This window comes from Leucopleurus acutus (genome assembly GCF_964270905.1).
Source record: "Leucopleurus acutus genome assembly, chromosome: 6".
In the NCBI taxonomy this organism is placed as follows: Eukaryota; Metazoa; Chordata; class Mammalia; order Artiodactyla; family Delphinidae; genus Leucopleurus; species Leucopleurus acutus.
Window position 1 is genome coordinate 86,564,237 of NC_139149.1, and position 15,587 is coordinate 86,579,823.

At 43.0% G+C, this 15,587-nt stretch overlaps 1 protein-coding gene across 3 annotated transcripts in view; it reads right to left on the reverse strand.

Annotated features, from left to right (window-relative positions):
- Window positions 1-282: 282 nt before the first annotated feature.
- The window catches only part of RAPH1 (Ras association (RalGDS/AF-6) and pleckstrin homology domains 1), a 97,352-nt gene continuing 82,047 nt past the window's right edge, over window positions 283-15,587 (reverse strand). For 2 of the 3 annotated variants that reach the window (XM_082840793.1, XM_082840792.1), the window contains 4 exons: window positions 15,428-15,526; window positions 14,251-14,371; window positions 10,443-10,585; window positions 283-7,822 (listed from right to left, as the gene is read on the reverse strand). In XM_082840793.1, coding sequence (XP_082696919.1) covers window positions 5,891-7,822; window positions 10,443-10,585; window positions 14,251-14,371; window positions 15,428-15,526 — 2,295 coding nt within the window. In that variant the 3' untranslated portion in view covers window positions 283-5,890. Of the gene's footprint in view, window positions 7,823-7,855; window positions 10,586-14,250; window positions 14,372-15,427; window positions 15,527-15,587 lie in introns of those variants that run through there. The other variant, XM_082840794.1, reaches the window with a different exon arrangement.

Sequence of the window (15,587 nt, forward strand, 5' to 3'; positions counted from 1 at the left end):
TGGCAGTCCAAGACATGATTGTGATAACAAGCCTTTGAAACAAAAAGCACCTCTTTTTGTACTAGTTCGTACCTAGTTGTATTTTGTTTGTTTAAAGAAAAAAATCTTAAAAGTTATTTTCTTACAGGCTAATCAGTTGAACACATCAAATTATAGTTTGTTTACCTTCACACTTTATGTGTGTGTTGCAGCCTCTCTGTTTTGGGTACCTTGACATAAACAGCAAAACCAGGCTCTTAGTGGTGCCGATCCACAAACAAACAGTCAAGTACAGTTCTAACGTTTAAATGAAATCTATGTATTTTTATTAAGGATTGGATAAGCTGACATAAGGAAAACACGTAGCTGAAAAATTACACTGACTGTATGACTACTGTCCTAGGCCATTACAATAGTTTACTGACAGTAACTGGCAAGAGTAACTTGGAAAATAACTTAATCCAGCAGTAGAACAAAAACATGGTCAGTAGTACTGAATATATCTCTTATATATATCTATATATATATAGGTTTGCACAATCAGGGAGCAAGGCACATAATTAATTAAATGAGAGCGTACATTTAAGCAGAAGAAAATAATAGCTACAACGCTGAAAGAAAAACTGTAACTTCATCTTTACTGAGCTGTGCATAATCATCTGAATAACGTCTTCTATCCAGTACTTTTAACGCAGTTCCTTTTGCCTTTTTCATGCTTCAGTAAGGTATATTCCTACATTGTATCTATTTATGGCAAAGCTCCCACAGCTTAGATGTCAGCAACTGGGAGCAATCCCAGTTAAATATAATGTGCAATTTTTCTTTAAAACAGTAAACAATGTTTTTATGACATTTAGCACAAGCTAATATTTTAAATGTACATTTCTATAAAAGGAGTTCACTAGTGGCTGATAATAAAATTAAGCAAAATCATTTGAAACATTCCAGTTAATGCTTATTTTCTAGGAGGAATTATTTACAAGTAGAGAGAAAAATATAGGAGGTGGTAATCATGAAAAATGGCAGTTTTTGGTATTAGGTTACAATAAACTTAACAATGGACAGTTTCCAAAATGCAGATTTTTTTTTTTTTTTTTTAAGTGCCACAAGCATGTTCTGCCTAAGAAGAGGTTGAGGCTTCGATGATGAGCTTGGTATTAATAGCCATCCATGATCAACATTCACTTCTGAACTTGGCCATCTTTTAAATATGTAGTATTCACCATCACCCTGACTCGACTCGCTTCTCTAAATGTCTTTGGTAGAAAGCAGCCAGACCCCGTTTAGGTAGATGAAGCCATCTCTCGTGAGACCATCACTTTTCCTTTTTCTGCACAAACTAGAAACACTTTCCTTCTCTTTCATTAGCACCTCAAAGTTTGCCTGTTGGATTTTTTTTTTTAATGCTAATCCTCCAAAAGAGTTCAAGGCACTGGGGGTTATAGCAGATGTTTCCTCTTCTAAATGGTTTATTACTTCAACAAGCAAAGAGCAAACCAACTGGAGATTATTTCCTTCGAGTATTTATCAAGTATATTGTGTTTAGCTTATTTTTACTTAGCAAGTTTATAGTACAGCTAAATTTCAGATTTCTTTTACATATAGATCTTCCAAGGGCACAATTAAGAACCGAGCACTTGTTTAGTTTGAGGGAGTCTGGGAAAGGGGTTAACAATGATCTTCTATTCAATTTTTAAATGAAAATAAATCTTAAAAGATACTGGGATACTTAATTCTGCACTACTTGCATCTCTCCATGGATCAAATCTCAACTTCGTGAGTGGTCGCATGTTCCTATAGGGTTAGGAATAACTTGCTTTATGCAATGACATAAAGTGTATAAAACAAAATTCCAGGTTGGCAAAAGGTACTGGCAACCTAAAGTGATTTTTTTAGAAAGAGATGTCCGCTTATCAAGTGTATAAATCCAAATTATGAAGCCTATGTTATTGAAAGCAAGTCATTACACCTATAATCACACAGGGTCATACAGTTTTAACTGGTCTGAACTTATATCTGTGAGATAAGTTATACCTATGTGGAAACTGTATAAAAAATTTGGTAATACATAAAACGAGGAAAAGGTTAGTTTGCTTGTTTAAAATCACCTTGTGTTTGTAACATAAAACTGCTTTTAGCTGAGGGAAAAAAGGTGACAAAGGGTTCTGTTGGTGGCCTGATGGTCAAATCAAACCAATCCTACCATTACCTGAAGTTTTTTTCAGGCTAATCGTAGCCTTACATCCTTGACATGAACTTATTAGCAGTTGTATTCTCCCAGAATAGCAGCTTATGAAACTCTAATTAGATGCACAGCTATTAATAACCTTGACCTCAGAGTTGTTACCCTATTGGAATTATTCTTCATGATCCCCCAATTTTGTTTAGATTAACTTTCTTGATAAACTCAGGACTGCTTTCAGTGGCAAGTAAACTTACATAGAGAGGGGACTTCCAAGAGAGTTCACAGCCCTTCCTTAACAGGATGTGCATCAGTGGGCAGGAGCACCTTGATGTCAGGACTGTGAGACATTACCTTGTCTATTACTGTGAGACGTTCTGATGAAAATTGTTTCCCAGGACTTTTCTGAAGTCAGCAGTCTTATCTTAAAAAGCCCCAGAAATTAAAAAAAAATCCAATTTACAGTTAAGTGGGCACCTGTAAACCTTTACAGTAGTAGTTACTTTTTCCAAGAGTATGATTCTGTAGCAGCTAAGGGAAAAAAAAATGCATTTGAGTAGTAAAAGCTTCAGTACAGAAAAATCTAACCAGAACAGGCTTTGCTACCCTTCAGAGTTGGTGCCAAAACTTTAAGCATAGGTTGGATCCAATTTTGAAATTATGTGGTAGAAGTTAAGGGTGTCACTAATTAATCTAGTCACTAGCTCTAATGGGCACCTGTTTGCACTGCCCTCCACAGCAGGGTGAGTTCATCTATGCTGTTCATCTTTCGGTACAGCCAAGACAGCCGCCAAGATCTTCTTCCTTGACCTGAAGACTTTGCTGAGTTAGAGCTGCTGAGCAGAAGGCAGTGAAAGAAGGCACAGTACTAGTGTCATCTGGCAGTATGTTTTTTCCTTGAACACACCAGGGAAGAAGAACAGTACAAAAATAACAGTAATCTCCAAAGCCCCGACCCCCCCATGAAACCACATCCTAACAAATATCCAAATTCAAAAATTAAAAAAAAAAAAAACACTAGGGAGTAAAACACTAGAAGTGTATCTAAAGTACCATTTTGGTTTTTTTTTTGATTCAGTTGTTTCACACACAGAGGAAAAAATGTTGATTAAATAGCCTTTTCTGTCTTTGGAGAAATACAAAGGGAAACGGCCTGTTGTCAGATAGTCAACAAGCCACTGACTGGGGTAAAAATGATACAGCTCCTCCTCTGGCCCTGTTCTCTTTAGTGTCCCTAGTGTTCTAAAGGATGTCTGCTCTTTCAGAAAAACGATACATCAGAAGCATCAGTTCAGATGGCTACCATCCAGACCGACACAAGCAAGAAGGCCCGGGAAATCCCCCACTGAAAAAAAAAAGGCTGGATCTTAGGGCTCAAATGCGGAGGGAATGAAGACTGAGGGCACATGATTTGTTTCCCTCAAGGAGAGCTGAAGTTGCCCACCTTCATATAAAAAAACACCACCACCACCACAAAAAACCCTAGTGATGAACATTTATATCATTGGATTCCTATTCTTAGAAACTCTTTATCCCACAAATAAGGGCGATCCTTAGAATATAAAGCTGCAGGCAGAAGACACTGGGAAATCACTTCACTCATGAGTCACAGTGGAGCTTGGCAGTCTTTCTCAAATGTTTTTCAAATTGGTGTGCATGCTTAAATTAACAACACAGATGTGTTAAAGGTCACTTCATAAGCATAACAATATCAAGCACACAAAACTTTGTCAACTGAAAAGATCTAAAAAGTGTCTTTTAAAGAAGCAGGGCTGTAACAAATGCACGATGGTGTGTATTCTTATTGCTCTATAAACACATGAGTGTACTGTCACATCTGTGACAGTTGGGGGGTGCCTCTTACTCTCTCTTTATGATGAAGTACTTTGTTGGAGAATGGGTTTACAGGGAAATCCTGTTTACATAGCACAACTCTGCTTATTCTTGAATTATTTAGTATCTCTGCCCCACTGTATTGGCATCGCTTTTTCCTTATGGGATAGTGTCAGAGATTTTTGCAGTTTGCACTGGTGATCCCTATTCATAACAGGCACAGGCTTTCATTACAAGGTGTGCTCGTTTATCACTGCTGGGGAGGCTAGTTTTTATTCTCTGGTTTAAGAGCAGCTCTGAGATTGACCTGACGGTCCATTTATCATCACAAATTGATGAGCCAATACACATTTCTCTCATATACCGAGGAAAATTCACAGGGGAAAAAAAGCATCTAGAAGTATAGTGTGAAGCATACAGAATTATAGTGTGTCCTTAGAGCAATGATTCTATGTTATAGCAAACTGCATATGCATAATATGTAATGTCACTTACTGTACTTGGACTATACAACTCCCATCAGAACACCTGGTAACCTGGACAAATCTCTACAACCAGGCTACAACAAGCAAGGACCCTAGTGTGCTCCAGTCGCTATGGGTGAAACTGTCAAAAAACTCATTTTCCCCCTCCCTCTATGATAGTCCCACACGTAAATGAATTCTTTGTATTTCACGTTACTAGCCACAAAAAACCTGATTAATGACAGCTGCACAGGGGCCAGTTTTGTTCTCTTTTCTAATCATCCATCCTTCTAGAGAGCAATATACAAAAAAGACGTATTTCAGAAGGTGATTTTGTTTTTCATCATGATGCAACATACTGGACTGGATGGACAAAGGATTGAGTACACCTGATACAGCAATTGTCTACAGACACCTAGTATCAGCATCTACCTACAGCACACACCATAAGGAGGTAACTGGTGACCGAAAGACACACTGGGACAGAGCATTCCAAGGGTGTCGTGTTGGATATCCTCTTACAATAAATCAAAGCAAGAATCATGAAGCCAAACTTGAAGCTTCACAAGCTCATGAAAAGGATCCCAACAGTACAAAAAGAACTATGCAGGATTACAGTACTAAATTATCCATGTATTACAGGCGAAGGGCTTACCTGTGGCCGAATACATCCTAGATTCCTGTGGGATCACGGCAACAGTTTTGCAACTAGAATGGTTGAGTTACACCATGTATTTACTTTTTTCTATGCACGACCGACCACATACAGATAAGTGTCTGAAAATTTCCCCACACTGCACTATTACCCGTTCTATGAAGCTGAGAGGTTTTCCTGATTAAAGTGCCCCTTTATGTATAGTAATGAAATGTCAGTCAAGCAGTTCTAACTTCAGCCAACTGGGGAAAAAACAAACACAAAAGCCCCATAGATACACCAAACATTCTGGTTGTCTTCTCAAACTGAGAAGCAGCACATTATACATCTATCCTTAATATATAATATACAACATGCACAGATAGGCCGCGCATGGACATTTATAAAATACCTTCTAAATAAGTCAGAAGTTTTTGGTCCAATCCACATGACAGATAATAGAAATCATAAGGGACCGGCAGGCCACACATCCCCTTCCATGCCGCTGCCACCCAAAATACACAAAACCCATTTTCAGATTAGGAGAGAAAAAGAATAAATAGAATCACTTTCAGCTATATATATACATATACATATATGTATACATATATATACAAACACACACTACCTATGTATAGCTATGTGTGTACCTGCACACGTACACACACATATAGCTGAACACTACCTGAATAACAGCAACATCATACCAAGAGGCTCTGAACGCCTGAATTCGTAGATGATCAGGTGAGCTGACTGTAGAACTGATTACAGATCCCACGAAAATAAAGTCCTACGTAGCTACCAATCTCTTGAGAGCTTGGTGTTCTGGTCTCTTTTGGGGGGAGCGGGCGGCGGCCCTCTCCGCAACGTTGCATAGCCTGATATATGACTGCCTCCATAACGGGCTTTCTGTTGCTCAGAGAGCAGCTCGGGGGGTGGCGGGGGCAACGCCATATCGTCCATGGTGGCTGTGGGTTCTGCTCTAGACACGCGCGAGGAGGAGAGCGAGCCATGCCGCGTGATGGACTTCCGCTGCAGTGTCCTGTTGAGGTCAGCCAGGAATCCAGGCTGGACACTAAGGCTGGATTTGGGAGAGGTGGGCACTTGTGGCACGACTGTGGCCATTGGCGGCTGCTCGGAGGTCTCGGCTTGCGTGAGGCGGGTGCTGTCGTTCCGTTTGGGTCGCGTGGGCGGAGGGGCCTTCCTGACCGACTTGGCCCACGGCTGTGGCTGCGGATTAACCACTGCCACTTTTGGAGACGTGCTTCCCGAGAACACTGCTGGAATGTCTACGGGGGGCAGAGGAAGCTCTATTTCCGGCGGAGGGGGTGGAAAGTCAGAATCGGACGGAGGAGAAGGGAATTCTGCCACGGAGTCCTTGCCGCGCCCACTCAGAACAGATGCTTTTGCCGACACACCCCCTTGCTGGAGAACTCCGGGAAGACTGAGTTTTCCAGGTTTGGGGGGCGCTGCGGGAGGTGGCGGCGTCTCCTTGCCGGGAGACACCGAGGGCTCCGGCGCTGCGAACTTGCTGACTAGACTGTCTACTGAGGGTCTCTTGGGCTCAGGGTGCTCCGCACAGCTGCCGGACTTAATGCTGGAGTTGCGCTGCGGGGTCGGGGGAGGTTTCTTTCCCCCTGGACTGGACGTCTTACTGGTCTTTTTGCCCGGAGATCCGCTTTTGTCAGGGGCAGGGGCAGCAGTGGGTGCGGCTGGCGGAGGCGGAGGAAACACCAGGCTGCTCTCGGGGGGAGGAGGAGGGAAGTCCGGAGAAGGGACAGGGGTAGAGCTGGGCTGCCACTTGGGCTTTGCTTTCACAGCAGGCGGGGACTGAGGGGCGACGTTTGCTACGGCTGAAGCGGGCTTCAAGGACGCCGCCTCCGTGGGGGCGGCGGTTGGAGGCGGGGGGAACTGGCTGGCTATTTGCTTCACCACAGAGGGCGCCGGAGACAGCGGAGAGGGAGGGGGCCTCACACAGAAGCTCTGCTGCTTGGGTAGCGTGGGCGGGGGGACCGGGCCAGGAGGAGCAGGGGGAGAGGGTGGAACGTGAGACACAGGAAGCGCTGGCTTTTTCACTGGGGGGACGGGAGGAGGAGGTGTAGGTGACAGAGCCTGTGGCATAGCGGGCGGCACGGTCACAGGGGGTTTGGGGGGGGCCTGAGGAGGGAGGGGTGCAGGGATGGGAGGAGGTGGGGGCGGCGCCGGAGGGGCTGCTGGAGCGGCGTGCTGCACGTGGTGAATCTTCAGCGGGGGCGGGGGCGGGGGCGGGCTGAACTGCGGCAAGGCCTGGGCGCAGGGGGCGGGCTTCAGCTGGGCCATAGCCGAGCCGGGGGTGGGGGGAGGCGGCGGGGGTGGCGGCGGGGGAACGGCTCCGCTGGGCGGCACCAGGATCTGAGGCTTCCCTGCCTGTGAGGTCGAGGAGGGAGGCTGCATCCCTGGTGGCGGGGGAGGCTTAAACAGGGCTCCCGCATGCTGAGAGGCGTTCTGCAGCCTGGTTATTGTGCTGTACTTGACAAACATCGCGGCTGCTGAGCCCCCAGAAGGGGCCGACTGGCTGGGCAGGGGCGGGGGCGGCGGCGGCGGCGGCGGCGGGGGAGGCGGCGGGGGCGGGGGCGGCGGCGGCAGGGGCGGCGAGGGCTGTGAGGCAGAGCAGGGGGTGAGCGGCTTAGGCTGCGGGGACAACGGGGGCATGAGAGAAGTGTAGGCTCGATTCACAGACTCCATTCTGGCCTAAAAGGAGGACAAAAGGGAGGTTGGGAGAGAGAAAACACAACAAACACAACAGTTACAGAGGTAAGCTTTGACTGTCAAACTAAAAAGCAAGGAAACAGAGACATGCATGAAAGGATGCAGCAGCTGATCATAAAGATGGACAATGTCGGGGAGGCTAAAATCTAACTCCCTGGGCAGCAAGGGCGCGGAGAAAATGTGTTTACCCAACGATCTTCTCCAACAGCCAGGCTGCCTAACAACCTGGGGAAAACTTCCCGCTGCACAAGCTGTCTGGATGGTGCTGGGCCCTCTGGCTTCTGCCTCTGGCTTTCACACACCCTGCCCCGAGTTAGAGCACGGAACCGCACCCCGCGCCTCCCCGGACTCTGGCAAAGGGAGACGTGATGGCTGGAGTTCACCTTTCAGTCCAGGACGGCATCTACATCAAGCAGATGCCATAACTGGGTTTAGGAGTGCTGGTGGAGGGCCTCCCGAAGAATGAGGACGGCTTTCTGATGCTAGTGAGCAGACACGTGAGAGTATGAGTATGTTCAGCAGGCGTGCACAGTCACACAGGAATGAATGAGCTTGACACACACACTCGTGTTCGTGTGAGACACTTGCATCCAACATGCACAGAAGTCCAGCAATGCAGGTAAAGGGGGGGTATTCTTTACCTTTGTTTTACTGGAAAATACATAAAGAAATGCTTCATAAACATTATGCCAAAAGATCATAAAAATATCATACAGAAAAAGCCAGAAGAAAATGAGAGGAAACTCTGGAAGGCTAGAGTAAAGGAAATGTACCTAGAAATAGGAGCTAGAGTTTGCCAACAACTCGCTGACCAGCCCATGTGGGCCCCTCTTGGCACTGCCCAAATTACCACATCTGGTCATTTATTTCATGGAGCTACTCATGCATGAATGTGGTTCAAGTACTTCTGAAAGAGCAGAGGAAGAACTCTTGGCTTAATAACTTTGGTACATCTTTTAGGCTCTTTGAACAAACTATGAGCATCCAAGATAAACCATTTGTTTCCAATTCTGAATGACATCTAATTAGCGTCAAGAATGCTTAGGTTAGTAGAGTAGAAGGCTCATTATGGGGCTGAGTTCTAATGCCCGTCAGGACATTCACATGTTCCTTTAATAATTGCACATCAAAATAAAAGCATTAGTCCGCAAGATCTGGTTACAGGAGTCACCCAGGTTAATGTGTTTCCAAAGAACAACCCCCGACCTTAACTTGACCCTGTCTTGGCTGCTGCAGGGGTGTAGTAGACCTTAGCTGTGCTGGCCTTCTCATTTGGCACCTGAGACTGAGGTAACAGGAGAAGAAACACACAGGGGGTCAAGACTCAAATACACTGTCACTGCTGCATGGCAGGGTTCGTGGACTTTCTGACACTACGTGCCATGACGGACTACACTGCTTCGTCACAGACCATGTGGACCTTTGCTTTCCTTGGCCTTTCTCATGACAACTGGGTAGTTCTACAATTTAAAATGCACATGGATAACACCATTAAAAGTTTAGTAAGGTAAAGGACTTTTCTTTAGGTATGTGAATTGTGTAAACCCGGCTTGTCTAAGACACATGTGGACCACCAGCACCAAATAGTGCTGTTCCACTCAAATTGATGAAGTACGAGAAGGAAAAAGAAGTATTTCTTAAAAGTGGGAGCCTCCGATAAGGGAGTTAAACTGCCAGTGTCTTGAGAATTTAGGGCATTAGAACCAATTCTCAAATATTTATTTTTCTAAGAGAAAGTGTTCCACCCCATTGGGTTACATATGCCTCCCTCCACCCTCTCCATGTCCGGTGGATCAACCACATATGCAAATAAAGGAATAAACTGAGGGGAAATAGCCACTTAATTCTCACTGATGAACGTACTGATGTAAGTGATTCAGACAAGACTGACAATGATGAAAAATCAAAATGATTGCTGGGTGAAAACAAAATGGCCAGGCCGGGTGTCCTACTGGCTCCTTGCGATGGTGTGTGCCCTCGCCTGCTGAGAGGTGAGCACTGCTGGGACACGGTCACCCACAGGACTTCAGAGGCAGTTTGATACGGTATCTTTCAACCAGGCTAAAGAACCTCTCTATTTTTCTAAACAGTCTTGCAATAATTATACTTGTGTCCTTCAGGGTCAATGAAGGCTCAGGGATCCTAAATTTTAAGGGGATTAGTTGGAATTTAGTCTTCCACATAAACTATAAATTGAGAAAATTCATCAGTGTGCAGAGAAATGCCAAGAAGCATAAAAGAAAGGAAGATAGAGGAGTGAGTCTGAATAAACTAAATAACGAATAAAGAATTAATCAACACTTAGCAGCTTTTCTGGAAAATTAAGGCATTGGCACTGGAGGGTGTTGTTGCTCCATCCAAACTGATTTAAGAGTGGAAAGTGTTATTTCTTAAAATCCTGAGCCACTGATAAAACTGCTAGGGTTTTTTTTTTTTTTTTGAGATCTTAGATCATCAGAGCCAATTCACAAATGTCCATTTCTGAGGAGAAGCAAAGAAAGAATACTGAAATAAGGCCAAGAAAGATTCCTAATAAAGGAACAACAAGCTACACCCCTGGAACAGTACAGATTTCCCCCCTACCCTGACCCGAGCATGTTACCTTGCTAGACTCCTCCAGCTGCGTGCCTCGCTTCCAGGCCTCGGAGAAGATGGAGCTCACGATGCTCTGGGAACGGACGTGTCCTGCCGGTGGCGTATCAGACACTCCGCTATCAGACTGATTGGAGTGATTGGACTGAGACTCTGTTTGAAACAGATTTTCAAAAATCAGATTAAATAAGTCAGTATTGTGACGTATAAATATGTATGTTTGGATAACTCTTTCACTCAAGATCAGATGCGATGCGGCAACAAGTTACTTTTACCTGACTCATTTCACACAAACACAGCCCGTGTTTTCCAATAGAAAACTTCTCTTGTCCTAGGGTGAATAGGAAATCTCCATTCTTTTTAAATAGTTCACCACAAGAAACCGATAATTGCAATAGAAGGTTCAAGTAACATTATTGGTATCCTGACAGCCTGTCTTGTAAGAACTCCTAGCAAATAAGAGAATTAATGAGGGCTTCCCTGATGGTGCAGTGGTTAAGAAGCCGCCTGCCAATGCAGGGGACACGGGTTCGAGCCCTGGTCCGGGAAGATCCCACATGCGGCAGAGCAACTAAGCCTGTGTGTCACAGCTACTGAAGCCCGCGCGCCTAGAGCCCGTGCTCCACGAGAGAAGCCACTGCAATGAGAAGCCCGTGCACCACAACTAAGAGTAGCCCCCGCTCGCCGCAACTAGAGAAAGCCCGCGTGCAGCAACGAAGGCCCAACGCAACCAAAAATAAATAAATAAATTTAAAAAGGAGAGAGAATTAATGAACCATGAATAGGGTAGTGAATTTTTTTGTTCAGTCATATCTTCATTACATGGAGAATCAATCTTTTTATATACCCCTGTTCCAGACCATCTCAGAGATTTCTCACTTATGAATTCAGATCTATACATGATGATTACTTCCTTTATCCCAGTAATGAACAATACTGAGAATCTGATCCCCAGTAAGAAGTGTGTTTCCTAGGGATTCAGGTATTGACATCACAAGACAGCAGCTGTACCATAGCCTGGCTTCCTGAAGGGCATGAAGACATCTTCAAGGGACCTGGGAATGGCTGAGGATACAGTGTAATTTGACTGACATCCAGGGTGAGGGAACTGGAAAGATTATTTCACTGGACTCCAAGGCAGGTGAGATAACCTTGCAGAAGCACCTAGCCCAATGTCTGGCATCTGGTGGAGACTCAAATGTTAAAGCTAGTCCCATCCAGTCACTCTGTGAGACGTGGGCATTATTAGATTGCAGTATTAATAAGCAAGTCCAGCCAAGTTCATCAAAGTATTGCAAAGATAACAGCCACAAACTCCTTTAGATAAAGTTAAGATAGTATCCTCAGGGTAAAAATATAAGCAATATAGGATAAAACCTACTTTATTTTCTTCATCCCTATCTAATATCTAGGATAATAGCCTATGACAGGCTGGAACATGTGACTTCTTGAGCTCTCTTCAGCATGAATATGTATGATTTTACAGTTTACCCGAAAAAGTCTACCTAATACTTAACACAATGTATACAAATAGATGATGCTGGAGTGGGAAAAGGCACCATACCACTTCATAAAGTAACATGTGGAAGCACTTGAATTGTTAAGTGCTATGTAAATTTTTATAAAATAGTATACATCATTTTTTCCCTCCATCTTTCCCTTAATTCCATTTTCTACAACCCTACTTGTGACATGCTCTTCTTACCGTGCCTTTCCTAATCCATTGCCACAAAGGTTTCTCCCCCCCAAGTTTAATAAACATTTTATTTTAGAATAGTTTCAGATTTCCAGAAAAGTTGCAAAACTAGCACAGAGTTCCTACATACCTAGCACCCAGTTTACCTCGTTATTAACATGTTACAATACTCTGGTCCATGTGTCACGAATAATGAACCTACACTCATGTTAATATTAACTAACTCTGGGACTTCCCTGGTGGTCCAGTGGTTAAGAATCCATCTTGCAATGCAGGGGATGCCAGTTCGATCCCTGGTCAGGGAACTAAGATCCCACATGCCGTGGGGCAACAAAGCCCATGCGCCACAACTAGAGAGAAGCCCATGTGCCGCAACAAAAGATCCTGCACGCCACAACTGAGACCCGATGCAGCCAAAAAATAAATTTAAAAAAATATATATATATAAAACAATACTTAAAAAAAAGCTAACTAAACTCCAAACTTTATTTGGATTTCACTAGTTTTTCCGCAATGTCCATTTTCTGATCAGAATCCCATCCAGGTTACCATATTACAGATAGTTGTCATGTCTTCCATGACAGTTTCTCAGACTCTCCTTGTTTTTGAAGACCTTGACAGTTTTGAGGAGTAATGGTTAGGTATTTTGTCACATGTCTCTCAATTTTGATTTGTCTGATGCCTTTTCTCTGAGGTTAAGGGATTTGAGGAGGAAGACCAAGAGAGGGAAGATGTCTCATCACACTGCATCAAGGGCACATGCTATCAATATGACTTATTACCGTGATCACCTGGCCGAGGTATGGTTTGTCAGCTTTCTCCGATATAAGGTTACACCTCCCCGCTCCGTGCTCTTTGGAAGCAAGTCACTTTACACAGCCCACACTTAACAAGAGGGGAGTTAAGTGCCACCTGCTTGAGGGCAGAGCATCTTGTATAAATCTATTTAGAAATCTGTACAGGAGATTTTTCTCTTCCTCTCCATTTATTTATTTAATTCAATAACTTATTTATATCCCCATGGACTGATGGCTATTTATTTTATAATTTGGATTGCAGTCCTATACTATGTTATTTTCTTGCTCAAATTGTTCCACCTTTGGCCACTGAGCACTCTCTTAGGTTGGGTCCTGGGTCCCTTTTATAGACTCCCCATCGCTGTGTTTTTTTTGAGTACTTCCTTTGTCACATGATGCTCCAGGCGCATCTTATATATTCTCTGCCACAGCCCTAGAATCAGCCACTCCAGAGCCCTGGGATCCTTTGTTTTGGAAAATGGCATTGAGAAACCGAGGTCTAGGTTCTTAGTGTTCTCACTGCTACTAGCCCTCTCAGTGGACAGAAGAGAGAATATATGTGTGTACACTAGCCCATGTACATACACATTCTCGATGTGTTTTTATTTACTTATTTAGGAATGAGATCTAGTCATACAGCTTTTAAATCAAATACTTCTTAAAGTAATTATTTCATAACATGGGCTGTTAGAACAAAGAAAAAAATTATGATTTTAGATGACACAGATATCATTTACGGAACTTTTGAAGGGAAAGAAGCATTTATCTTAAGATGTGATCACAGCATCCTTGTTTAAAGGATGTGGGACTCTGAAAATAAGCACCTTTTGAGTATCACTATTTCCTCTGAAAACTTTACAAAATTTGATGACTTAAATAGCTTCCTTAACTGTGATACTGAACTAATTCCAGTTGTTTCCACTCTGCTGAAATGTCAGGAAACCTGTGGGGAAGGAGTGCAGTTTCATCATGATTCGGAGTACTCTTCTCCAAGCAACTTTCTACCCCCAATTATGCATCAACAGTTGTTTTCAGCAATATGATTGAGTTTCAAATTAACTTTATAAATATGTAACAAAACTCCCGGCTTTACCACTTTACCCGTTTTCCATTTCAAACACATTTGGGAACTAGTCCATGATATTATCCCCTCTAAAAATAAAAGAATAAATGAATAAAAGCACATGTACCTATTGATTATAATTTAGAAATCAGGCATGGCTCTAGTTTTAAAAAATCACTCTGAGATAACCAGGTCTTCTATCAGTCTCTATAGAGACACCTTCCTGTTGGTAGTAAAGAGTTCTTTGGACATTTTAAACTACCTGGGATGCTGGAAGAACTGGATCCTGATTTAATGCTGGAGCTGGATAAGGAAGTCCAATCATAAGCCGATTCTGTCCTCTTCAAGGCCTCTTGATAGTTCATGTAGAGCTGCTTCCCGTACTAAACAGAAGGCAGTAAATGATGACATCTGTACTTTACTGGGTATGGTATGGATGCGAGGGATAGGAAAAGGGGACACATTTCTGTTTACTGACTCATAGTCTCTATTAAAATACCTATAATACTTCAAAAATTCTTTTCATACCAGTAAATTATAATCCACTCTTATTTGTCCTCATTTTGAGAAAGGCAACAAGAAGTCAACACTTGATTCTGATTATGTTCATTAACAATATAAAGAGTATTTTTCAGTTACTTTTAAAGCAACTTTGATTTTATGTCTCTAATAAATTTTATTTTTAGTTACATTAACTTAAAAGTAACTGAATAAATACCCTTTCAAGCATTATGTATAATCACCCTTAAGATGTCCTTTAAAAAAACTTTGTTAAGACTTTCTTTTTTAAGAGCAGTTTTAGGTTCACAGCAAAACTGAGAGAAAGGTACAGAGATTTCCCATATACATGCACAGCCCCTAAACATGCATAGTTTCTCCCATTATCAATATCCCCCACTAGAGTGGTACATTCGTTACCATCAATTAACCTACATGGACATGTAATAATCACTCAAAGTCCATAGGTCACCTTAGGTTCACTCTTGGTGTTTACATTCTATGGGTTTGGACAAATGTATAGGACATGTACCCACCATTGTATCATACAGAGTATGAGTAGTTTCACCACCCTAAAAATCCTCCATGCGCCACCTATTCATTCTTCCCCCAACCCCAAGGCAGTTTAATTTTCAAAAAATTTCTTTTGTTTAGGCTAAACTCTGCTATATAAGAATCATACAGTGCATTCTCCAAAGCCCAAATAAATCACTTGGATGCTACATAAGCTTTTACCAGCAGTATTATTCCTTGGATACCAAGTGTTAAAAGCTTATCCCCATCACCAAGAAAAAAAGACATTTAAAACGTGAAACTTAGGCCTGAGAAAACTAGACACTGGCAAAATCATGAACATGAAACAAACAGGATAATTATCATGACAACAAAAACCATATCATTAAGCACCCATCATTCCATTATCAAACCAAAAGAAAACCTACCTTTGCGATGCGGATACCATTGACCCACTGGTGCAGGGTCCTCACGTCATCACAACAAAGGTATTTGATGTACTGAGATTTCTTCTGGATCTGTGGGTGCTGCAAGATTAAAGGCAAAATCCAACTAAGTCCCCTGGAGAACTAAGAAATAAACAAAGTC